The 27,705-nt window shown below is 37.9% G+C and overlaps 1 protein-coding gene across 11 annotated transcripts in view; it reads right to left on the bottom strand.

Moving 5' to 3' along the window:
* Positions 1 to 237: 237 nt before the first annotated feature.
* RPS6KC1 (ribosomal protein S6 kinase C1) overlaps positions 238 to 27,705 on the bottom strand; it is a 173,514-nt gene continuing 146,046 nt past the window's right edge. For 3 of the 11 annotated variants that reach the window (XM_013049201.2, XM_045084717.1, XM_045084720.1), the window contains 3 exons: positions 13,113 to 13,195; positions 11,944 to 12,039; positions 238 to 2,411 (listed from right to left, as the gene is read on the bottom strand). In XM_013049201.2, coding sequence (XP_012904655.1) covers positions 2,301 to 2,411; positions 11,944 to 12,039; positions 13,113 to 13,195 — 290 coding nt within the window. In that variant the 3' untranslated portion in view covers positions 238 to 2,300. The other 8 variants (XM_045084719.1, XM_045084721.1, XM_045084722.1 and 5 more) reach the window with 5 other exon arrangements.

Below are 27,705 nucleotides of genomic sequence, written 5' to 3'. Positions count from 1 at the left end.
ATCTGTTTGGGATAACGAAAAGGTGATAGCTGGATCAAAATGGGAATGTACTTAATTCCACTAAACTGTAAACTTAAAAGTGGTTAAAAGGGTCAGTTTTATGTTACGTGTGTTTTATTTCACTAAAAAAATCAAATGAAAAATACAAAGTGGCAAGTTATGTTTGGGCCCACAGGCCATATGCTCAAAAAAATAAAAATTAAAAACAACAACAAAAAAGCAGGATCACCCAAAGCATTAGAAATACTAATATTTTAATATACATCATCAAATAAAAACAGACTTGGGTTCACCACCCCCAAAGCCATAACTTATGTGTTTCTTACGATAATAATTCGTGTCCATCATGATTATGGATGATGTATTTACATTAAGTTCCAACCAAAGAGAGAGAGAGAGAGAGGGAGCTGAAGCAATGGAACTGTCATCACATAGTCACAGCAGCCATCTGTCGACATTACTGTCCTGAATCCAAGGAACCAAAATCATGTGGCGGGGCTGGGAGCTTCACCTTAGCTGGGAAGTCCTGCTTTCATGTCAGAGGGCACTTCTGGAAGGAAGCTCTGCCATGGCTAGTTCTAAGTACTTGCAGATTTCCTACTGGTCCCACACAGGAAGTCATTCTTTGGTCTCACCTGCACAAGTTCCTGTTATGAGGCCAGGGGGGCTGGTGAGCTGAAACCCAGTTCCAGGCAGTGATGTCATCGTGATCGCGCTTTGATCCTGGTGACCTGCTCGCCATCCTGGTGTTGTTGCAGTCCTTCATCTGACGTTCAGGTTATAAGGGAACCAGAAGGAAAAGGGGGAGGTAGGAAAACAGAAAAAGAAAAAAATGCTTGCACATTTCCTTTGTTTCACTAAAGCATTTTCTGCTTCCATTTACTTTGGTGGGAGGACCCGGCTGACGGCAGATGGAAGCTGGAGAGATGCTCTTGGAGAAGAAATGGGATCCCACACAGAACTCAAAAGCCCAAAGGATTGAGATATATGGAAGACCTTCATTATTTCTGATGGCTCCTAACTCCGAAAAACTGACTTATTCTTTCTTCTTTGGATAAGGTTTTAAAAAGACAGTAATGCTTCAAAAACATTTTTAAGTTGTTATAAACAAGGCACAAAGGCAGGAGCTATCGTAGCAATATACAGAAATAACAAATACAAATGTTTGGAGAGTTGTAAGTACTCGTATTCTTTCTACATCATGTCACGTAGATTAGGAGGTCAGATCTGGAAATCCCATCACTAAGTAATAAAATAGGATTGCCATTCACTTCTATTTAGATGAGATCCTTTGGTTCTTACTATACCAAACCAAAAACCTAAAATGAAGTTAAGCATAAGAAGCAGCAGAAATTGCTAAAATTCCAAGAGGAAAGAAGGAGAGGCCTTTCTAAAACAAAGCAAAACAAAAAACTTAAGCCATTAAATGAAGGAGAGATTTCAATTTTTATCACGTTTATTTTATAATCATGATTTCTTAGTTCTTATTAAGTTGATACAATTTGGGGAAATAAATACTCCCTTCCCTTTTTGTTGCAAATGTACTAGTAGAGGAAGGGGCAACAGATATGAAAGAAAAGGCAACAGGTGTACGGAGCAGAAAGATGAAGTTGAAGAGAGACGGTGAGTGTTTATATGAACCCTTCCATAGTATCAACCAACAAAGCATATGAAGTTGGCAATGGGAGTGTTTTCTTCTCGGTGGGCTTCTGAAGTATGAAACAATATGGAACCACATTCAGCATACCCTAATTATAAAGTATCATGGTACATGTTTTCTATCAGGCATGATGTATATATTCTTTTTTTCTCACTTTTTAAGCTCCACAGATGACACTATTCATGAAGCACTTTTAGTGTATTATTCAGCAAATATTAATTATGATCGTATAAGCCAATCTTGCTTAGCAGAAAGCTACTATTAGCTGCCATGGAAAGGTCCTCCTTTCAAGTAACACCTACAGGTACACTTGGAGCTTTCAGAGGAAGTTCTTGAAGGGCATTCCTTCTTCTGTTGGGTTTACAACTCATCTGCAACACTAAATGCAGATAAAATAAAGATCACACCTTGTTTAAAGGCTTGTATATCAATTCCCCCTTGCAAATGTAGCCAATATCCTGTCCTGAAAATAACAGTAAAGAAAGTGTTCTCGTTCAGCCTTTTTTCTTCCATTTCCTCTAAAGGTCTTTATCCCAAGGTCTCGGTGCTCCCTCGGCGAGTGCGAGGCAGGGCTGCCTCTGTGATGGGGACGCCTGTCACAGACAAGGTCGGAATGTGCGCCGAGAACCCTGTCTTATGCTCATCTCATCAGTTCTGCCCAATCCACAGGGGTAAAAAATGGATGAGATTTGATATCTTCAACACCAGCAACACCAGCACCAAGACGCTCCACAGGGTTGAACTGCAAGAGCTGCGAAGGAAGGATGTAGTGAGTGATCGGAATCAAAGGTGAATCAAAGGAAAACAAAAATAGATGAAAGGAAAGAACTGCTCGATTCAACCCCAGTTGACAATGGACTTGATAAACTGCCAACTCATGAGACTGCCCAGGAAAGGAGCTATGGCTAACACCACTGTAGCTGTGGGATGGTGGGGGATATCTGAGATGGCTTTTCAACTGATTTGAAACACAACCTCGAGTAACTCACTTCGGTTCTCTCCAACTCATAGTATAACAGGACAGTTACACCTATCAGAGTCCTATTCCAAAGCACATCATGACATTAATTAGATATTGCGCCCAAATCTGGGACGTCCAGTTACTCCTTTCATGGGCATGCTGAAATAATGTGTCTTGAGATGTTCGTGCACCCTCAAATTTTGTTTTAACAGCTTTACTGAGGGATGATTTCTACAGCATAAAATTCATCTGCTGTAAATACATGATTCAGTGATTCTCAGTAAGTGTAAAAAGTTGTGGAACCATCACATAATCCAGTTTCAGAATACTTTAATCACCCTAAAAAGTCTCCTCATGCTGTCTGCGTTAATTCTGACTTCCATTGCCAGCCCTAGGCAAACACTGATCTGCTTTTAGTCTCTATAAATGTGACCTTCCTGGGTATTTCATGTAAATGGACTCATAAAAGATGTTTGCCTTTTGTAGCTGCCTTCTTTCGCTTAGCATAATGTTCTTCAGATTCACCCATGTTGTAGCAGGTACCAACAGCTTGTTACCTTTTACTTCTGAATAAATAGTATTGCATTTTTCGGAGAGAACATATTTGTTAATCTGCACCAGTCAATAGGAATGTAGTCTTTCCAGACTGAGGCCATAATGAGAATACTATTAACATTCACATATATGTCTTTGTGTAAACATATGTCTTCATTTCTCTCAAGGATATTCCTAAGAGCAAACTGCTGGGTCATGTGGCAAATTTATGTTTAGCTTTTTAATAAACTGCCAAACCTTTCTAAAGCAGCTGCACCATTATACATTCCCACCAGCAATGTATGCGAGTTCCAGTTTAGAAAAACTTACAAATACCTGATACTGTCTATCTTGATGAAAGCCCTTTTGGTGGGTATTACTGGCATCTTATTATGATTTGAATCTGTATTCCCTAGGGAGTAATGATGGTGAGCATCCTTCCATGGCCAAGCCATTCATAGGGCTTCCTTGGTGGATCTTGGCTCCCTCTTTTTTAATATTTTATTTATTTATTTGACAGAGAGAGAGAGATCACAAGTAGGCACAGAGGGAGAGGCTCCCTGATGAGCAGAGAGCCCCATGCAGGACTCTATACCAGGACCCTGAGATCATGACCTGAGCCGAAGGCAGAAGCTTAACCCACCGAGCCACCCAGGCACCCTCTTTGCCCATTTTATACTGAATTGTCTTCTTATTGAGTTATACAATTCCTTTTTTTTTTTTTTTTTTTTGGTAAAGTCTTGATTTTAGGTAATCCCTACACCCAATGTGGGGCTCAAAATTACAACCCCAAGATCAACAATTGTACGCTCTACCAACTTAGCCCTGTAATAGTTCTCTACACATTCCGAAATCAAGTCCCTATTAGTTACATGATTTGAAATATTTTCTCCCACTCTGTGGCTTGTCTTTTCATTTCCTGATATCTTTTGAAGTATAAAAGTTTTTAATTTTAATGAAGGCCACATTATCAATTGTTTTCTTTTATAGATATTTTTGGTGTCATATCTAATAACTCTTTGCCTAACCCCTCAAGAAGATTTTCTCCTATGGTTTCTTCTACAATTTTTAGTTTTAGCTCCCAGCTAAACAAGCCTAAGAGCTATTTTGAGTTAATTTTTGGATATGGTACGAAGGTAAGGGTCTTAGTTCATTTTGGTTTCAGCACTTATTTGATTTTCCCAGCACCATTTGTTGAAAAGACTATTTTTTCACCATCAAATTCTCCCAGCACCTTTACTGAAAATCAACTGACCATAAATATAAGGGTTTATTTCTGGATACTCAATTCTGTCCCAAAGATCTATATGCCTATCTTTGCTCTAATAACACGAGAATTTTCTAGTTTCCTAAGGTGCTGGTGAGACTTTCATTTGGGACCTTCCTTCTTTTCTGATATGGTATAGGTGTTTATAAGCCATAAATTTTCCTCAATAACTGACAGCTGCATCTGAAAAATTTTTATATATTCTGTGTTTTCATTCCACTAAAAATACTTTCTAGCTTCTCCTGATACTTCTTCTTTGACTCATAGGTTATGTAGAAATGTGTTGTTTAATTTCCAAATATTTGTGGACTCACCAGATCTCTTTCTGATTTCTAATTAAACTGTTATGATAAGAGTATGTTGTATGATCTTAATCCACCTTTAATACTGAAGCTTGTGTGGTGTTCTATCTTGGAGAATGTTCTACATACATGTGATGAGAATGTATTCTGCCATCATTGTTCCATATATGTCATAGATGTTAGATAATGTTGAAGTCTTCTCAGTATCCTTGCTGATTTTCTATCATTTATCGGGAACAGGGTATTGAAGCTTCCATTTATTATTATTGGATTGCCTATTTTCCCTTCAATTCAGTCATATTTTGCTTCATATGTATAGAGGCTGTTATTAGAGCATATACATTCATTGTTCTATCTTTCTATGTACTGATCATTTGTCACAATGAAGTATCTTAGTTTCTAGTAAGTCTTTTGTCTTCACATCTGTTTTGTCAGGAATTTAATGCAGCCACTTCAGCTCTCTTAGGGTTACTGTCTGCATGATTTACCTTTTCCCATTTTTTCCTTTCAACCTATTTGTGTCTTTGAATTGCAGGTGTATCTCTTATATACAAGATAACTGAACCTTACTTTTTATCCAGTTTAATAATAATATTTAACAAAATTCCTTTTGTTTTTGCATATTTAGACATCCATATTGAATTTTAATTATTGATGTGGTGGGTTTAAATTTGCCATTTCGCTATTTGTTTTCTACATCTACTATCTTTTTTGTTCCTCTTTTATGGCTTTCTTTTGTATCAATACTTTTTACTATACTATTTCAGTTCCTCTATTAATTTTCTTTTACTATTTTTTTTAAGTGGTTGCTGTAAGGATTACAATATGCATCTTACTTTATCATAATCTATGGGGCACCTGGGTAGCTCAGTCAGTTGAGCATCTGACTCTTGATTTCGACTCAGGTCATGATCTCGGGGTTATAGGATCAAGCCCCACGCTGGGCTCTGCACTGGGCATGAAGCCTATTTGGGATTCTTTCTCTCCCACTCTTCTTTTGCCCCTGCCCCTTTCTCTAAAAAAAAATTAAAATTTATCACAATCTACTTCAGATTAAGACTAAGTTAATTCCAGTGAAATGCAGAAATTCTGCTCTACTATAGTTCCATTCCTTCTACTTTTGTCTATTATTGTCATATATGTAAGATATTACATTTGTATATTATAAACTCAACAGCATGTTATAATTAGTTTCATATAATCTTAGGTCTTTTAGAAGAAGTTGAGAAGAAAAATGAGAAAAAAAAATAGTCTTTTTCATTGTCTTTCTCACCGACTCCTATTTTACCATTCCAGTCTTCTTCACTTCCTCCTACAGATTCAATTTACTATGTGGTGTCATTACTTCCTTTCAGCCTGAAGGACTTCCTGCATTGTTACTTGCAAGGCAAGTCTAGCAAAGAATTCTGTCTTTATTCAGGTATTTCTTTATTTTATCTTCATTTTTTTTTAAAGATTTTATTTATTTATTTGACAGACAGAGATCACAAGTAGGCAGAGAGGCAGGCACAGAGAGAGAGGAGGAAGCAGGCTCCCTGCTGAGCAGAGAGCCCAACACGGGGCTCGATCCTAGGATCCTGGGATCATGACCTGAGCCTAAGGCACAGGCTTTAACCCGCTGAGCCACCCAGGTGCCCCTTTATCTTCATTTTTGAAGGATGATTTTGCTGGATATAGAATTCTTAGTTGATTAACTTCCTTTTGGCTCTCTGAATAGGACATTTCACTGTCTTCTGTCTTCCACTGGTATTATTATTATCATTTATCATTATTATTAAAGTATATAATTGACATACAATGCTATATTAGTTTCAGGTGTACAACATATTGATGCAACAATCTGTACTTCACTCAGTGCTTACCACAGTAGGTGTAATCACGTTTGTCACCATACAGTGTTATTACAATATTATTGACTACATTCCCTACCTAGTACTTTTAATCTCCACGGTGTACTTATTTTATAGCTGGAAGTGTACACTGTCTTCCTTCATTTTTGATGAGAAGTCAGACACTAAGGTTTCCTTGTATAAAGTGAGTGGTTTTTCTTTTGCTGCTTTCAAGATTTTCCTCTTTGTTTTTGTCTTGCAACAATATAACTAGGTATATTTTCCTAATTAAAGTCCATTGAGCTTCTTGGATGCCTATCAACATTTTTCATCACATTTAGGGTGTTTCCAGCCATTACTTTTTCAAGTACTTTTGCTTCCCCTTCCTCTCTTTCTTTCCTTCTGGGACTCTCTGGTACATCTGATATTATCATACAGGTTTCTGTAGCCCTGTTCACTTTTCTTTTTTCTGGTCTTTTTTTCCCCTCAGATTTGATCATTTCTATCATTCTATCTTCAAGTTCATTGATTCTTCCCTAATTTATCTCAAATTTGCTATTGAGATGCTCTAATGAATTCTTCCTCCTGCTGAATTTCAATTATTAAAACAATAATTATTGTTATTATTGTATTTTTCAACTTGAGAATTCTATTTGGTTCTTTTTAAAAAATATAATTTGTATCTCCTTATTGAAAATTTCTATTTGCTGATTCATTGTTGTACTTTCCTTTAATTCTTTAAACATGGTTTCCTTTAGTTCTTTCAACGTATTTACAATAACCACTTTGAAGTCTATTTCATTCAACCTGGGGACATTCAGAGTCAATTTCTACTGACTGCTTTTTTCCCTGCATATGAGTCACATTTTTTTGTTTCTGTGTATACCATATATTTGCTGAAGATGGGACATTTTGGATGACATATTCTTTTTTTTTTAGCTTTTTAATTTTTTATTTTTTATAAACATATATTTTTATCTCCAGGGGTACAGGTCTGTGAATCACCAGGTTTACACCTGAATATGGATGACATATTCTAGCAACTCTAGAGCCCAACTTTGTTCCCCAAGAAGACTACTATCATTGCTGTTGTTCGTTTGTTGTTTGGTAACTTATTTCAGCTAGATCTGTAAATCTGCTCTTCCCATCTCTGTGACAAGCAGCTGTTGCTATCTCTATTCATCCTTGTTTCCTTGTTTTTGTTTTTGAGCTTCACTTCCTAGGATCACCCTGTGTGTGCATAGCTTAGTGGCCAATCTGTGATTGAAAGGAGGGAACATTAAACCTCAGCCCCTAAAGCTTCTGTCCTCTATCGATGCGTAGGAGAACACATTAAAATTTTAGGCCACTTACAAATCTCCCCTGGTTTCTTGCTTTCAGTTGGGATCCTTCCCTGCTCCTATACACAGGCATGCAACCTCAGAGTTGGTCCTCATGGCCTGCTTCAATCTGGAAGGAACCTCACACCTGACCAAGCGGAGAAAAGAGAATGGAAGCAGTCCAGGCAATACTGCCACAGAGTCCCAACTCTTCTTTCCTTAGGTTTGACTGTTTTTAAAGTATAAACACTTTTCAGGTTGTTGTATCCCTCTGATCAATTTCCAGAGCACTGAGATGGTTGTTTTCGCCAATTCTGTCCAATGTTATAACTTCCTTTCTCAAGACAGAATGTGCCAACTTCCTCATATGGCTATAGCCATTCAAATTTGAGAATATTCCTATAGTAACCTGAAATATTTCAATGATTTCTTTATATTAATGTTTCTATGTATTCAACCAAAACTTCTGTTTCTTCTCTTTTTACCTTTATTTCTATTTTTTTGTTCATTTATAATTAATTCAATTATTTATATGAAAAATATCAATTGACTTCCTATTATGTGCCAGTCCACTACTTTTTTAGACCTTTTCAACCTCTATCATCAGCAGTTGCCTCACCCTTACATCAGCAGCCCAATTCAACACATCCTTCATCAAATTACTATATATTATGAACCTTCAGCACTGCCCTTCAATAACAATATAAAACATTTATGTGATACTCACTGTGTGCCAGGCATTATTCTAAGTACTTAGCATAGTTTAATTGATGTAATTCACAACAATTTTATACTAATAGCTACTATTCTATTCTCTCTCTAGACGAGAAAACAGAGACTCAGAGAAATAAAGTAACTTATTTAAGATCATACAAGTAGTAAGTAGCAAAGACAAGATGTGAATTTAGCACTATGGCTCCAGAATCCATGCTCTTCAACATAACATTAGACTGCTTCGTGAGTATGTAATTTTTCCAAATGCCAAGAATCTACTACTTCACTTTCATATTACCAAATACACAAGAGGGGGGAAGCACATACTTAAAAGACTGTACTCAATCTTCTCACTTGAAATTACTGTATCTAGCATTCAAAATGACTACTGTTTACTAAAGCTAACTGCTCAAAGATTTTTAATATTAGGTATTGCTAAAAGGTGTTAAGTGAAAAGCTGCTATTATAAAACATTGTTAAGAGTAGCCCAAATGGATCAAAACCATTTTCAAAATCTGACAGCTCGTATCTAACCAACTGAAATAGGGGAGGCATCAAACAATTTAATATAAATGTAAAATATCAAACATTGGTACAAATTAAATATAACTATAGCATATTTTTAATATTTTAGCAAACAAATGAACGTGGAAAAGTTCTTTCTTCTTTGTTACAATTGGCTTCTCCACCCCTATTCCTTCCAAAACATGACCTCATTAAGAAATTCCAATAAAGATTCCCATTTTGGACTTTTACTAAAGTCAACTTAATTAGTTCATGGACTTTGCTACAAATCCGTAAATATATTATCTAGAGGCAAAAGTATAATTGCCTTACCCATGACGATCTTGTTTATCCTGCCATTTTAAATAATATACCAGGCCTCAAGAGAGACCACACAAAGGTTCTGTGGCCTAAGCAAATGTGTCAGCCGGTGACAGAACCAAAACAGTCACTGCCAACCTCCGTTCTCCTGAAAAATACTCAAGTAATAAAGCTGAGCGATGAAGACACAAAAATTTGTTTTAAAGATTTTTTTTCTCATATAGTATTTTTCTACTAACAAAACAACTGTGTCACAGTTAACTAAATGTACACTGTGAAGTACAGATATACGTGCTCTGAGGAGTTGTAAAATGTAAGCCTCTTTCTTTGAATTGCATTTACAATATAACTACGTCTACTTTAGCATACATATGGCTGAGATGACTGAACCATGGGTACAAGGGATTATGAAATCTAGGAAGAAGGCAAGGAGATGAAAGACCAAAGAGGGGGAAATCTCCCCAAAACAGAATAATTATTTCCATATAAATCATTTTGTGATTTTTTTTAAATGACCCCATGGCCTGTGAGGTAGTGGAAGAGGAAAGTCAAAATGACAAATTGCTAATCATGCCAAGAGACCCCTTTTCCCTTTCCTGATGATGTTTCCTCAACATGAGTGGTAGTTTCCTTAGGCAGGCCAATGACAGAATGCTGATTTACTACATAATATACATATCTGTATCAGAGGATTTAACATACCTTCAGCCAAGATTCCTTTATACATGATTTCTAATAAAGACAAGAGCAGCAGTCCTTTATAAATTATGCAGGGAATTCTATTCTCAGTATTACATAATAAGGACTTTAAGGAGGGAAACAAACAAACAAAAAGCATTTGCGAGCTTTCCTCAAATTATTTACCAAAAAAATACTTGGAATTTACCTTGTTGTGCCACAACAAATAAGATGAAATCAAATGAGAAGCTGTCCTTCTTTCCCTTTAGAATGAAACACGTTCTATATCTTTGCATTACCTCTTAATCCTTTTGCGAAGTGCTCAAGGGTAGTCCCATCTCATTATTTCCAACCTGGTTATGTTTCTTTATGTTCTACATTCTCTGGGAAAATTTAATCTTCCTAAAGCACAACTCTAATCCTTTCATTCTTCTGCACAAAAACTTCAAACACCTTTTTTTTTTTTTTTTTTTTAACTGAATTAAGCATGATCACTCTTTCCTGGTGACTGATAACAGAACCCCGTAAGAGAACTCCAACTTACCTTTCCACACCCGGCCACTACTATTACTCATTCCTATATTCATCCCTCCACTCCAGATAAACCAACTTTTGACTTCCCAATTGGAGTCTTTGGGATCCTTCCCTCATTGAAGCTGTTCCTTCCGCCTCGTTATTCCCCCCACCTCCCACCTTGTCATGCCAAAATTCTAGGGCTCCACAAAAATAACATCCGCTCCACAAAAACTTTCCTAATACTATCACTGCACCAACTAGAACCCCTCCTTACCTTGACTTGCCAGAGTAGTTTTTTAGCCTCTGATGTCTTTGATCCAATCCATCTATTATACAGTTACGCGCATGGCTTACAGCACTACGTCTTACACATATTCGTGCATGTATTTGTTGAATGAAACCCAAATCACTCTTCAAGGGAATACTAGGTAATTCTCTTCTTAATAATATGTTCTCCTCTCCCCCTTTGTCTATTTTTTTTATTTTGTTTTTTTCTGATTAAAAAAAATAAATCAGGTTTCTTGAAACAAAAATGTCAGTTCTTGATCTTTTTTCAAATAACCCTTCCCTTTATATTTCTCATAAAATTATAAGGATCCTCGGCCTAACAATTCTGCTGATTTGCTGTGAGCCTATCATACCGCAATGCTGATAGCCCTCAGTATACTCACCAAAACTCACTATTCAAAACTAGAGGAGCATTTTAAATGTGAGGAATCTATTTAAGAAGCTCAATGGAGTTCCAAGCCTACCTCTGGGATACTGAACTTTAATTAGCAATAGTCTCTTTCTTAAAGCCACAGAAAATGCACTGACATCAATATATCAGCGCCCAAGTTCCAACGATGGATGAAGCCAGGAGTAATCTAACTAGGCAAGGTTTTCTAAGACCACTTTTCTCCAAAGCAACCTGAGTAACCTATTCCCAAGTTTTTGAATAGGAATTAAAGATTGAAAATATCTAGTCAAAAAAAAAAAAAATAAAGGAAAAAAAGGCCATCATACATGGTTACAAAATGTAAAAGCAGAAACAAAGCAGCTCCAGACAAACTAAAAATGATACTTAAATCTCACACCTACACAAATATATGAAATTGACTAAACATTAGCCTGCATTTTGGGGGGGGGGGGGGAAGACTTACACACCAATAAGCTTTAACTGCTCTCTCTGACCCCACTAATACTTAAATAACAGCAGAAGCTTAACCATACACAGTATCAGTTCTGAATTAGTAATGAATCTTTCTTGCCCCAAACTAATTTCTTTAAGGTTTTATAACTATGGAATCCACTAATTTGCATGGCTGATATACTTGGCGAGTAGGTCAGTTAAGTTACCTGTTGTATGAGTGAGCGAGCCTCTTCAGAGACACATTCTGGCATGTTCAAAGTAGTGTGAGTATTTATTCCTGCCGGATGGCACTCAACCAGACTCTGAAATAATCAATCAGGTACACTTCTTATCCCAAAAACATCATTTGCTGTTCTATCACAAGATTTATGGACAGCAAGTACAGAAAGCTCAAAACCATCTTAACTGGAGGTGCAGTAATCAACACAGTGTCTCTCTCCTAAGCAGTTTAGGCCAAGGGCCATGAGAGTATAGGACTTCGTTCGAACTGAAATGAAGGCAATCATCAAAATCACATCAGAAGCTTCTGCTGCTGGCCCTTTCCCCTTAGTTATACAGGGAATGGCTCATAATAAAAAACCTTATATTGCACACAGAAATTTAAAAAGGGACTTGGTATCTCTGAATTTTGTAATGTTCTTAAAAACCTTCTAAGTTTAGAACTGGTTAATAATAACACTTTATATATTTATAGCACTTCATGATTTAGTTGTACATGTAGGTGATCTGTAATAATCCACAACAATCTTAAGAGTTCAGTAGTGCTTACATATTCAAGGTAGATGACTACTTACAAAAGTAGGACTGTTCATCTCCTCTGTTATCATCCCAGGAAGCAATGTGCACAATACTATTAGAGTCTATGAACACAACCATCCTACTTAAAAGTTATTGATCAGAAAGAGTATAAATTCTGTCCTTAAGCTAGAATAGGAAAAATTTACAGTATTGAGAAAAAAGGCAATGCTACCTTTTATATCTACATTAATTTTCTAAAATGAGAATTCCTTCCTGCTTCCCAGCAAGATTTTTAAAACATCCAGAGAATTCTAATACATCCTTACATGAACATTACAGATTTAATACTGTTAAAACTGAATCACAGATAATGAAGAGAAAGAATGTTTAGTAATATGTCTATGTACTAACATTATGACATAACAGAATTTTATTATTCAATGTAATACTTTTTTTTTTAAAAACATCTGGAATCTAGATAAACTTGCCTTTTTCTGCCTTAAAAAAAGAAAAAAAAAATCAAAGGTTTTCCTATTTAGTCCCTGATCTAAAAACTAAAGGCAAAGGCTAAATGTTCTCAATTTGAAATCAAGGTAGCATCTGGGTAAACTTATTAAACGTCCAGGTCACTGCTTACCTTGCCAGTGAGAAGTTCAAAGAGGACAGCACCCAAACTCCACCAATCACAGGCTTCTGTTTCTTCTGTGATTGCTCCAACCTCTAAACACACCAAAAAAGGTTGATATTAAAATTCCAAAGGTCAATCCAACTTTCAAAATTAACATGTATTAGCAAGGTGACCTTTTTAATGCTGAGAGAGCATATACTAAATACTACTGGGCTTTCAAAATTCCTGAAAGTTACTTATCCCCTTTGGTCACCTACTGTGGTTGCATTTTTTTTTTTTTATGCAGTCATATATTAAACCGAGACATTTGTTCTTTAGTTGATAGAGGGACACCTTCAAGAAGCTACACTTAAAAGTTCTATGAATCTACCAGATCAGCATTTTGCTTAATTTTTCAAATTCAAGAAAGTACAGCCAATGCTACCTTGGGTCATTTTTTGTTTTAGAAATAAAGACTCTAGGTTCAGAAGGAACTTCAAAAATTATTTAAACCAGTAATTATCCTTTTAATTACAGATTAGAGGCAGAAGTGAAATGCCTTGTCCAATGTCATACAGTAAATCAGCAGCAGAACTAAAACCTGATTTATAATACCACCTCTCTCCTATATAATCGTTTTCAACTAAAGGAGGAGCATGTGAAATGCAAATTTACCCATTTTGATATTTAGAAGTACAGATACATTGTTTTAAGCCCTAACTGAAACTACTGGATAAGATAAGAGTGTTTAGAATATCTACAAATTACAGTCTTATCTGCGTTAGCCCTATCTTTCACCAGCCTGAGTTCCCGAAATGCAATGAGTTTTCAGGTGTCATTTTCCAGGTTTCTCCGCAAATCAGCAACACTCCTCATTTTACCACTTCTGAGGCTTTTAGCCCCTACGTCTGTTTGATGCTTTCCTGTTCTTCCCTAACGGCATTCGATTAGTCGCTAAGCCTGTCAATGTCTAACCCTTCACTTCCATTTGGCTGACACCACACACTCAATATTTGGGTGGAGGGTAATCCACAACTCATACAAATAAAGCTCAAAAGTTTTGAAGGAATTAGGTCAGAAATTGGAAATAACTGAAGTGGTGCTCACGTGCTCAGCCTTTTAACCAATACTTCGTACAAGTACTGCATAGAAGAACCATAAAACTCAGAAAAGAGCTTGAGGTTTAAGCCTTGGTGCAAAGGTCAGGTGGACCAGAAAAAGAAAACAGAGCCCTTCCTATGGAAACACTGAAATTCCTCCTATTCGATATTATCTTCCAGATCCTGGCACCTACCCTCTTCTGGAACTCAAGCGGCCTATGAAGAAGCGCTTCTCTCCACACCAGCCCCTACCCAGTCTTTCTTCCCGGGATGCACTCGGGGTCAAATCACAACCTCCATTCTCTAATGAGCTGCTCTCAACCAGGTGGTAAAAAGAAAACATAGATCTTAACCACTCAAACTACTGTGTGAATGACTAAAAGTCTCCTAAGCCTGTTGATGTCATTTGCATTTATAAAGCAGCACCTTGTTTGAAAAACTGAGATCTAACAACAGAGATTTAATTATATACACATTGTAAATATATTGGTGTGTGTGTGTATGCATACACACACACATCAGTATGATGGAATATTACTACATAAGCATTTTAAATGATGTACTCATATAAAGTTTAAGTATGTAAGTAAATGGATATTAAAAAACAAGGCATAAAACAAGAGAATTCTAATTTTAGAAGTATGTATTTTTAAAAAAGACTGGTGGGAAAAAAATGACAAAATGTTTTAGTGATTTGCCTCTGAGGGGATAACATGTTTATTTCCATCCCTATACTTAGGAACCTACATGAATAGCTAAGCGGTGCATTTTGAACAGATAGCAAGAAAACATGAAAACATTCGGGTGTGCTGGAGCAGGAAGGTGAAGCTATGCTGGCCAATCCTCCCTAAGAATCCGCCTCCACCCTTTCTCCGCAGCGTAAATGTATTACATATGAGAAAGCGCAACACAGACTGGAAATCAAGAGGCCTGGGTGAAGGGCCCTGAGGAATCTACTCGATCTCATGTATAACGGAAGGCTGCAAGCGGGTTACATCCGAGGGCCTCTTGGTTAACTTTAGCTCTAAGTTCTATGATTTTGATACTCAAGGATTTCCTAAAATAGTGATTCTCCTGAAGGACAACTCTTTGGGAGCTCTCATTCAAAGTACTTATGCTGTCCTTCCCAGGTTCAAATTCACTGCCCCCACCACCTTCTCAACCTCCCCATAGAGAGGCACTGTCACCTTCAAAAATATGCTCTAAAAACTTTAGGAAGAGTCTAAGTTCTTAGAAGCTTCAAAAAAGTAAAAAAAAACTGACCATAGTCCAGTCCTCAAATATAACTTCTTGAACATTTCCGTCCAGTCTAAAGCAAGCAATGGATTACATCATTTCCCTGTTCAAAATTCTGAAATGGCTTCTCACTGAGCATTAAATAATGTTTAAATGCCTCGCTTATTTGGGCATGTGTATATTCAGGTCTCAACCCATCTTATTCATTCAACCAACATACATAAGCAGCGCAAACTGGGCACAGTGCTAGTCCCTGTTCCTCCACGGAACTCCATTAGCCGGCCACACCGCTAAATTATGGGAAACCAAGTTCAAGTTTTCCTGCTAGCATAGTTAATGGTTTTTTTTTTTTTTAATAACTTTTTGCTCAAGAATTTGCTATTCAATTTTCGTTAATCATATAGTAATACATATATACTTCTTGGTTTTATGAAGGAGGTATCAGCTTACAGCTCAAGACCCAAAATGACTGACCAGCATGAAGTCTCACTCTCCACGTATGACGGCTGTTCTGCTCACAGAAGGTATGCATTGCAATGACAGTTCCAACAGTAAGTCAGAGCTAACATTTATTGATAGCTTACTCTTTGTCAAGAACTATTTAACATTTTACATGATATTTTAAAATTTCCAAGCAACCTTATGGAGAACCTACTTAGGTAGGATGCCTTTGGAGGGGAAAGAATATCATGTTTGTGCCCAAGAAAGAGGAACATTTGACCCATCAACCCAAAGAAAATTGTGAAAAGTTATTAGATGGTTTTATAGGGTCTAAAAACATGCTCTGAGGAGCTCTAGACTAGAGCCATACTCAGAGTTTCCTATTAGATTTGAGCAGAGGGCTGCTGAGAGAAGGCTATGTAATACAATCAGTGGCCAACATAATCTATAAAGGCATCGTTTTACTCAGCAAAAGATCCAAGGTGTCATTGCGGGTGCAGCCCAGCCCATCCAAGGCTACATGTTATGCCCATTCTCCAGTATTCACTGCTGGGAACCAGCACGGGGTGACGTTTATCACTGTGGCCCTGGGGTGGGGTGGGGAGGGGGGTGATGGCTGGGTGGTCCTTAAAGCTACCAGATAAGCACAGTCCATCTTCCTGGGCATCAAAGATTTTCATACTTGTGAGAGGGAGTGGGACAATGTTTTGCTAGCAAAGGAAACTCAGATCTATTACGGGCCAGAATACACAATTTGCCTAGATTTACAAGATAAAAAGAATTCTGAGAAACTTCAGGATGACATTTCACTTGTCCCCTAGGGTACCCATTTCGTATCACCTCGACACCCCTACACCTCTACTTGGGTAGAAAAGTCTGAGGCACTTCATGAGATAGACAACGTGTACTTCGTCACTGGTTTCTGTGAAATGGCTCAACAAAAGAGTCCAAGGAACAGGTTCATTGGTTCTATGCTGTTCTAAAAGCCCTCACAGTCTTCTGCCAGAGTCCTTAACAGGTAGATAATGACCAACATACTGCTTCGAATGTGGCTGGGCCCCAGTGTGAGGGAGGCAACCCAGGCAGTATCAAGAGGACCAAGTAGGCCCTATAGCCAATGGTGTCTCCCTCCGCCCGCGGCTTGCTCTCTGCTCCAGGAAGCACCGACCAGCATCCAACATCACTGTGGGTTTTTCTCTAGCACTTCGGACTTCAGTCTACTTCTGGTGCTCCTCATTTCTCTTTCCATCTTTCCTTGATCTTCCCCTCATCTTTTTTTCCAGCGACAGCCAGCTTCTTTTCCTCTCCCGACTTTCTCTTTCTTCCCTCTTCTTAGATGTCACTTGCTTACACTTTCTGATGGTACTCAGGCCGAAAGGGACTGTTGATCCTAATCTAAGAAAAACTGCTTCTGAAAGTACTAAGGTGCCTAGGCTGAATGCCATCTTTATTCTGATTGGGCTGGTAAAGGAAGAGAATACCTCTGAAAAGGTGATTTTTATTTTTATTTATTTTTTTTTTTTTACAAAAATCTGGGAAAAAGACACTAAACATGTTTTGGAGCCATCCTCTTAGAATGCAGCTTAAAGCTTTTGAAAATGACTTTATATTAAGCAGGGATTCCTTAATTAATGTGAAACTGACATCATGACCAACTGACCAACTTGATTTTCACAGATGACTCAAAAATACAACAAAGAGTTTGTATTTAGGTAAGACAGAAAGAGGGACTTCTTAATGGCTAGGAGATTTAAATGTTACAACTCGGGGCGCCTGGGTGGCTCAGTGGGTTGAGCCACTGCCTTCGGCTCAGGTCATGATCAGGGTCCTGGGATCGAGCCCCGCATCGGGCTCCTTACTCGGCGGGGAGCCTGCTTCTCTCTCTGCCTCTGCCTGCCTTTCTGCCTGCTTATGATCTCTGTCTCTCTCTCTGTCAAATAAATAAATAAAACCTTTAAAAAAAAATTTTAATGTTACAAATGGAGGGCGCCTGGGTGGCTCAGTGGGTTAAGTTGCTGCCTTCGGCTCAGGTCATGATCTCAGGGTCCTGGGATCGAGTCCCGCATCAGGCTCTCTGCTCAGCAGGGAGCCTGCTTCCATCTCTCTCTCTCTCTCTCTCTCTGCCTGCCTCTCCATCTACTTGTGATCTCTCTCTATCAAATAAATAAGTAAAATCTTTAAAAAAAAATGTTACAACTGGAGTAAGTACTTGTGGAATTTCTTCTTTAGGATTTTCAAACAGAATTTCCTTTTTCTTTTAATAACCAGAATGAAGGATTTGGGCTGTCTCTTTAAACTGTTTAAGGACTAATCATTCTTATATTAAAAAGTAATAATATGGGGCTCCTGAGTTGCTCAACTGATTATGCGTCCGACTCAGTCTCGGCTCAGGTCTTGATCACAACCAAGCCCCACATTGGGCTCCGCACTAGGGTTGGAGCTTACTTAAAAAACAGATAGACTCTGAACTGCCAACAAGAAGTGTGAGGCTGTATGACTGCCAAAACAACTGTTTAAAACTGCTTTACTTGCAAAACCTATACAAAAATTTGACGCATAAACCAAGAGTACTGATTTATACATAAAGCAACAAGACGACTACCACACGTATATGTATCTAATGTCAAAAGCAGAGAATATGAAGAAATACCAAATAAATCTGTGAGACTATTTTAAAAGTGTAACACAGTAAAGCTAAGAAATCCCATTAAACTCCTATCTTGAATTTTTTAAATCTGAAAAAAAAGAAAAATATTTCAAAGGATAAATTTACCACTGTTTTGGCGATTTTCATATTTTTCCTACAAAAACCACTGTGTATAGCTTCTACATGCTCTTCCCTCGCTGTTCTACTCTGTATTTGCATTGCCAGGTGGCAAAATATTATCTCTATTCTCCACAAATGCAGCAATACTTCCTATAGTATAGGCATTAAAGTGATGGAGGGGAAAAATGAACTATTCCCTGAGAAAAAAAACAAATTCTCAAGGCTATTCCCACAAAACGCAAAAAGAGATGGTATTATCAAAGAATCCTGGATTTTTGTCTTTGAATCAAAGAAACATATGGACAGGGCTCTGGACACGCTACCGTTTGACCCTGGCTGAGTACGTCATACTAAGCTTACTCTGAAAATGAGGGAAGCCAGATCTCTACCATTCTTTCTACCTGTAGTTTTACGATCCTGAAAGTGTTTTCAAAAGCACTCCTGAGCCTTTCTCAAAACAACTTCTCCCTCCATTACCTACCATCCCCAAAGAATAGGACTATGCTAAAATGATTAACGTTCCTCAAACTTCCTTTTTCTCCTTTCTATCCACAGCACTACTCCATTTCCCTAACAGAGCTGGTGATAAACAAAATGAATCAGTGTCAATCTAATCATTATCATCTTTTAATGTAATGGAGACACAGAACTGGCCCCAGATAAGATTTCAATCCATCCAAAAATTTTTAATGACATCAAATATGTGAGAACAGTTTAGTAAAATTCTCGAATTCATATTTTAGCACTATCAATTCTAACATTCTTAACACCATATAGGACCTTACTGATTCATACTAATGATTCAAACCATCATATTTCACAAGTGAATAAACATGTTTCAATAAAACAATAAAGATATCACAACATAAAATGTGCTTTGCCTACCTTTGTTTTACTCATGTTTAACACCTCATAGAACACTCTTCAACAAGCCAAGATATTTTTCAGAAAAATAATGCTGCCTTGGTAACCCATACTGTCAAAGGGTTTGCAAAAACATAGAATAAGAGAGTTTTACAGTCCTTATGATAATCAATTTACTAAGTCTCCCTCTTATAGTCAAAAATAATAATGCTAACCTGACCCCAAAACTGTAGCTATAATAATCATCACTCCTGAAAATACAGGAGCAAAAAAGCAGAAAGCTTGGACTTAAGAAATCATAAAACGTCCAACACCTACATGAAAAGTGAAGGAACAGAAGTATACACTCTCTTTTAGGAACTTGGAGAGACCATGCGGTCCCCAGTATTACCGAAATCACGACATATACTTAAGAACAGGCACACGGCCCCTTGGGACTAATTATGCAGTTTAAACCATGGGTTTGCCAGAGACATGACTCAAAACTAACCAAATATAACAATACTGCACTGGAAACTACAGAACTGAAAAAGCTAGAAAATGCTTGTTAAACTCGAGTTTTACATAAAGACTAACCTTTCCACAAAGCTTGACAAAGACGAATGATCTTACATTTTAGGCAATTTGGTACCCTCAACATCCCAAATTCAGAATTTACTTTTCTTTAAGAGTTTGTCACTACTGTATTGCTTGATAAATAAGGGAATCTGAAAGTCTACGTTTAGTTCTTTGATGGATGGATTTGATAAGACACGGTTTCAGACTGATGACACCACTTGACTCTGTTCCCTGGTTTTTCACCAAGGGAGACGCACACAGGGTCCATCTCATCCTTCCCCCTAACCCTTCCTAACCGCACAGCTGCCCAATTGCAAAAATCTCCAGACAATTCCATAACCTCTCTCTGGCAGTATGCTTTGTTGCTGCTATCTTCCTCATAGGATATGATAGGAAATAAAGTAAGTTCAGAATTTTCTTAGAAGAGAATTTCAAATATAGAGAAACTCTATTTTCATTTAGAACAAGTTTTTAAATATTTCTCCCAAACTGTTTTAATACCTTTTTAATAAATAGAATCTTAGAAGCCTCATTTCTTTTCATTCTCAAAGTTCTAGTAACTGTGGAACTATTAAGAGAGCATATAAAACTCAATGAAATGGCAACAATTGTTGCAAATAAAGGATTTATGTAATAGTCAAATTAAACCAACATTTAGATGGTAGAAGAATTTGTCACAGAAATGATACAGCACTTTATCCAAATATCGAAATGATGGAACAATTCTAAAGGCACAGATCTATGCAATAAATTAAAATGATAATCTGTAGTAAGTATACTTTGGGAGAGAAGAGGAGATACAGTTTTCTAATGCCACAGAGTTTTTGAGTTTTTAAAAAATTGATTTTAGGTATCTGACTTTAAGGATTGCAATTCTTGCTTCTGGGAAAAAAGCATAAGTAACACAAAAACATTAGCTTTTAGAAAAAAAGAGAGATCTTTGCTGAATAAAACAATATAAGAATTAAGCCACCATGGCCTTAGTTAGATAGGAATAGAAAAAAGAAAAAAAAAATGGAAAAAAAATCTGGTCTATCATTAGTGACATACTTGGACCAAGGAAAAGAACATGTTTCTTCTGCAATGAGCATTCCATGTCAGCTAGAGCATGCAAACATTAGTACTGTGTTCCTCCAGACAGTCTTTCCCTGCAGCATCTGTTGCTAATTGAAAGGGACTAGAATTACAAAATTCTAGTCAATTTCTCTCACCAGTTCTTGCTGTGTATAAAGATTTTCTATGCAGGGGCTGAGCATTAGTCTTCCACTACAGCTGATGACTAAAGAACAAAGAGAAAGAAACACAGAAGAAAGAATTTTTTTTTAATCCAACAATATATGGAACTAAATATTGAGTAGAGAAACAGCTAAGCACATCTTTTATTGGTGTGGTAAATTACTATTCTATAAATGCAACTATTCACCAATAAAGGTCTATTGACATTCTAGGTAACCAATTGTATATGTCTTCTGTTTGGGTAGTCTCTCGCTCTTTTATTTTTTTTACGTAAGTTTTCAAAATCAACTGTCAATCCTATACCAATTATGTCTTTTATTTCTAGCTCCTAGGCACAGGAGGCACTTAATAAGTGTTTGTTGAATAAATATATCCATCTTGTGTTCTGTAGCACAGTTCATTCCAGGATTCAGAGCATCTACAAAAGCCTCATTGCATTCATCTTCCTTAAGTCCCATCAAACATAGAGATCTATGTCAAGTCCTTTCACACTTTTATATGTGTTAGGCTAGAAAGTTCCAAACATGATCTAAAGCACACCCTGGCTGCTGGATGAAACGCAGACTGAAGTCAGGTGAGAAGGGAGGTCAGTCAGTTGATGAGGGCAGTAGTCCAGCCAAGTGATGCTGCTGGCTTAAAGATCGGGGTGCGGTGGGCGCCTTCCAGGGCTCCCCTCTGCAGAGTGCAGTGACTGCCTCGGTTTGTTCTGAGGGGACAGCGTGTTGCAAAGGAAAAAGCTGACAAGCCCCAGGAGCAGGAAGAAGACAGGACAGGGAGGTGACTTGGGGTTTGCCGTGCCCCTGTTCAATGTGGCAGTCCAGGCACCCAGTCCCGTGAAAGGTGTTACCAGTGCATAAACTGCCTAAGATACCGGGCTCCTAGTTTGGTGAGATAATCAGTATGTTAGTATTCTCTTAATGTCCCCCCAAAAAACCTCACTTAAGTAAACTGGAGGACAACTATACCTCTTAGTTTCCCAAGGGAATTATTTTAGATGTAGAGACAATTTTTTGAAAAGTTTCCCCAAAATGTCGCAACTAAAAGCAAAACTAAAAGTCATATCAACTAGGAGAATAAAATTTCACTTTAAGTCCAGGGATGATCTGTTTCTCTAATACCTATAAACTAAATAATCAAAGTTGAGACATTTAAAGTTTCAAAGTCTGAAGGTACACAAGTGTTCAAGAGAACGTGTATTTTAAATGAAATCATTTGGACAGAAGAAATGTACTTGCCCAAGGTCTCACATCTCTTAGGCAGATCTTAATTCTCAGAGTGATAAACTAACTAGAGCCTGGAATTAGCACTTTGCTCCCCTCTCTCCGTATTTGATCCTACTTTAGAAAATGCTGGCTGCCTACTCCTCCATTCCCCATTCCATAAAATTCTCAGAGTGATAAACTAACTAGAGCCTGGAATTAGCACTTTGCTCCCCTCTCTCCGTATTTGATCCTACTTTAGAAAATGCTGGCTGCCTACTCCTCCATTCCCCATTCCATAAAATCCTCCAATTCTGTACTCAAACGCCTTATTTGTTGAGTAGCGTGCATGAACTACTTAAAAATTATCAGTATCACATTCCTCTCATCCATTAGAGTATTATCCAGAGAGGGCCGATGACAGAGGCTAGCACTTTCCAGAGAGAAGCGTGCAGCAGCCAGAGCTCCACACTTCACTGCACCACAGGGCGATGGGAGAAGTGTGCGCCTCTACCTTTCACACACTTGTTTTCTTGGTTCAACCCAGGCTCTAGCCTTGCTGCCTGCCACCACCTTATTAATCCAGTGGTTTTTCAAGCACTTTAATTACCTGAAACCCTGGGCCAGCTGTATTGTGGGGACTTGGACATAAGGACACACTGCACTCAGAGAATTCAAGTTGGGCTTGACCAAATACTTAAATCTGCTTTTTTCTCGCTACCTAGCTTGGAGTTTCTCATTGCGGGGATGACCTGGCAACCATATTCTGAGCTTTCCTGCACTTATCTGCATAAGTTGCACTAAACTCCTTGATTTAACTTGATTCAGCATTCCAGAACCAAGAATTACCTGTTCAAGGGAGTTTATAGGTATCATTACTATATTTCTTGTGATTTAAAATGAGAAATGGATAACTACCAGATGACTTCTGGTTGACTGATTACAATTATAATTCTGAGCTCTATACAATCTTGCTTACTCTCCCACCCTGCATTTCTAGTAGGAAAAAAAAAAACAACCAACAGCATGCTCCATTTTCCATTGATCATATCACAACAACTCCATTCTGAATAGCCATCGGGTGTCACACTGTTACCCAACCAAAGCCATTAAAGTTGATTGATGAGAAAAAGGCTAACTGAAAATTGTGAAAATGACAGACGCAGCTCCCCCCCCAACCCACCCCGCACCGCTGTCGCCGTGTTAGGCAGCCCGAGCTCCATGCACTGCTATTAAAGGAGCTTAAGGAATCCCATTTGCTTTGTCATCAATTTTTTAAAACCTTAGCATTTTTAAACATTTATTTGAAGGAAGCATTTGTGAATAATTGCTCAGAAGGAGTAAGCCCTGGCTACTTCATGGAGATGCAAACTGACAAAATTTTGTGCTCACTTCGGCAGCACATACACAAACTGACAAAATTTTATATACTATGGAAACGGATGCTTTGGTCAAAGTAGCTAGCCAGTAGCTCTGGTACGTAATATTTAAGACTATTATCTCTTCTGCATTAAAGATCAGAGGTAAAAGACAGCCATTTTCCTTTTTACAATAATATGGTAGTGAGGCTAAGTAACCAAATAGTTGCCAAAAATCAACTTAGACCTGAACATCAAGAAGCATTACAATGCAGCTACTACTTAAAACTGCAAGTATCTTGTCTCGTGTTCCTCTTCTAAAAAAAAGAATCTGTCCCAGATCAGAAAGAAAATCATTTTGAGTAAATAAGAGGTTAAAACTAATATCCTCTTAATAATCTAAAGTTTGAGGTAACCCCCCACCCCCGGTATAACGGGTAGCTTATGAAACATACAGAGATCTTGTACTTCACCTCTTCCGTATGAAAACATTACTAATGACTCTTAAAAATTCTCTAGTTCTAATAGCCGAAGAGTTTCTTCTCCTGAGAAGAGCTAATATGTTATCCTCTAAGGTGCCAAATCACAAGGATGGGACACTTTGCTATTATTCTGCCTCATTCCCATCAGTGGAGACAAATCATATTTTGTCCTGATGAGAAGTATGATTTCAGAAAGGGTCTATTTCAACATGGAGTGACCTTAACGCAGAGGTGAAGGTGACTGGCCCATCACTGGGGGGATTTGTGAGAGATCCAAAATACACCTTACCTAGGGAGGGATCCCAAGGTTCCAGACTTTTCAAAACAGTATAAAGCAACTCTTTAATCTTTCTGTCAGGAGGGGCTTCCCTGGACTAGGTAAGATTTGGGTTGACTGCAAGCTCTTTTGCTTGTCTTAATATGACTCTATACTCATGGCACAAGCTTCATCAAAAGACAGGGGTAAAGTACATCAGGGAATATTCATCAGTGTAAAATTTTCACTGTTCTATGGCAAACTGGAAAAGTTACTGGTTCCCCCAAAGAAGACAGAGATTTGATCTTTATGACAATAAAAACTAAAGGCAAAGGACTAAAAGTACTTGCTAATTGTTCAAGGAAAACATTAGAGCATCCACTATGTACAAGAGAGTTACTGGTGAAGTTTTGCTTAAGAGTAAATCAAACAAAAGAGTTACTGTTTAAAAGATAATGTTTAAATATTAACCACAAATACTGTACTCTTTAAAAATTATTTCTATAGCTCCCTCTTGCTTTTTTCTTCTTTCTCCTTTGGGGGAAAAATTAAAGCCTCCCCAGAGATATATCCGTATTTCCTGGCTATATCATTATTATTTCAAAATGTACATCTAAGAACTACAGGGGTGGAGGGGAGATACGGGCTGACCGGAGGTGGGACAGCTTAAAAAAAAAAAAAGACAAAATGTACATCTAGGGTGCCTGGGTGGCTCAGTCGTTAAGTGTCTGCCTTTGGCTCAGGTCATGATCCCAGAGTCCTAGGACCGAGGCCCATATCAGGCTCCCTGCTAGGTAGGAAGCCTGCTTATCCCTCTCCCATCACCCCCTGCCTGTGTTCCCTCTGTCTCTGTCTCTGTCTCTCTCTCTCAAATAAATAAATAAATAAACCTTTAAAGAAAATTTTAAAAAATATATATACATCTATATTCATATGGTTTCCCTCTTAACTTCGCATTCCCTCATGTTTGGTGAAGTTACCTAAGATCCCCAAATTCTCATATACAAAATGATTCTTCTTTAAACAATTTTGTTTTTTGAGAATCTTGACAATCAAATTTCACCCTACTCAAAAGGTGTCTTGGCTTTCCTCTTCCGAATGAAAATACTATCCATAAATCCTTCATTTTCACATCATATATATTATGTAAATACTCTATAAATGAGTAAAAATATATACTAGGAGGGGCGCCTGGGTGGCTTAGTTGGTTAAGCATCTGCCTTGGGCTTGGGTCATGATCCCAGGGTCCTGAGATCGGGCCCCGAATAAGGCTCTCTGCTCAGCAAGGAGACTGCTTCTCCCTCTCCCTCTGCCTGCCTCTCTGCCTACTTGTGCTCTCCTTCTCTCTCTCAAATAAGTTAATGTGTGTGTGTGTGTGTGTGTGTGTGTGAGTGTGAGTGTGTGTGTACATACACATACACTTTGAAAGTCCTCAAGTGAGGGACGCCTGAGTGGCTCAGTTGGTTAAGCCGCTGCCTTCGGCTCAGGTCATGATCCTGGGGTCCTGGAATGGAGTCCCGCATCAGGTTCCTTGCTCAGCAGGGAGCCTGCTTCCTCCTCTCTCTCTGCCTGCCTCTCTGCCTGCTTGTGTGTACTCTCTCTCCCTGACAATAAATAAAAAATCTTAAAAAAAAAAAAAGAAAAGAAAAGAAAATCCTCAAGTGAAATAATGATTTTCACCCTACTAAACAGCAGACAAGAAATCAGTATTTATCCTTGGCAGGGGGTGGGGGGGATTCTTGCCTTAATAAAATGAATTTGAATTTGGACTACATTTTGTGTAAGAAGGGTATTAGGTGATTTGATATCTGTTGTGATCTTTTTTTATACTCAACAAATCTGTTTTACTAGTGGTAAATTAAGGTTTAGAAAGCCTTTTTCTTTTTTTTTAAGGTTTAGAAAGTCTTAACATGCTCAAGGCCAACCTATGAGTTAATGGTTATGGAAAAAAATTTAAGGTTGGTAATTTTTTTTTTTAAGACTTTATTTATTTGACACAGAGAGAGAGAAAGAGAGACAGTGAGAGAGGGAACACACGCAGGGGCGGGGTGGGAGAGGGAGAAGCTGGCCTCCCGCTGAGCTGGGAGCCCAATGCAGGGCTCCATCCCAGGACCCTGGGACCATGACCCGAGCCAAAGGCAGACGGCTAATGACTGAGCCACCCAGGTGCCCCGAAGGTTGTTAATTCTTAATTCTACTTTATGATTCTAAATCTTAAACTTATGACATCCTCATGGTATTTTAAATCATCCATGGGCTGAGTCCTAGATCTATATATCAAATACAAAACTATCACGTGGAGCCCCATGTTTAAAAAGGCAACAAATAACATGTAAGATACATTTATGAAAAAGGGCAGAAGAGACTACCCTCAAAAAATATATTCATGGACTATTTGATAAAGTCTGGCTAGAAGAGCAAAGGGTGGTAGTAAATAAATGTTATGCTCTAAAACTGAATTTTGCCGATAGTTTTCAGCATGATTTTTCTATGTTTCACTTTTCACTGTCAGCTGTGAGCTGTTTCCAAGTGTGAAATCGCCTAAGAGAGGAAGCAAAGCTGTCATTTGACATCTGGGAGTGTGGAGATCGGACTGCAGTAAAAAGCAGTTTGGACTTCTTCAATTACACACACATTCACCTATAAATTCTAAAGTCTGAAAAGTATTCAATGAGAAATATCAATGTAAATTTCAAGCATTTGTAAAGGCTCATCATGGAGTGGAAAATAAAGGTGAAGGACACCCAGGGAGAGGATACTGCATCAACCTGTGGAGACCAGAGTAAGAAACTGAAGTGATTATATTAGCATGATAATGAACATGTAAACAATCTTACTCACTTGCCTTAGATTGCTTATTAAACTTTCAAATATAGTCTTTTGTACTTTATATGCTATTACAGGTTCTAGCTGCATTTTTATAATGAAGGGTCAAGACTGTTAAGGGGAAAAATACTGGTAAAAAATACTTTCTTGACACTTTATTCTTCATTTACACTTCATTTACACCTAATGCTATAACAAAAATTTATTCTGTGTTATGATAAATGAATAGTTATGATGATAGCGCACATAAAATCCTGTGTGTGTGTGTGTGTGTGTGTGCGCGTGTGTGTGTACACAAAT

This window comes from Mustela putorius, unplaced genomic scaffold (genome assembly GCF_011764305.1).
Source record: "Mustela putorius furo isolate JIRA1106 unplaced genomic scaffold, ASM1176430v1.1 tig00000785_pilon_pilon_pilon, whole genome shotgun sequence".
Taxonomy (NCBI): Eukaryota; Metazoa; Chordata; class Mammalia; order Carnivora; family Mustelidae; genus Mustela; species Mustela putorius.
The sequence above is the reverse complement of the archived record's forward strand: the minus strand, read 5'-3'. Positions and strand labels throughout refer to the sequence as shown.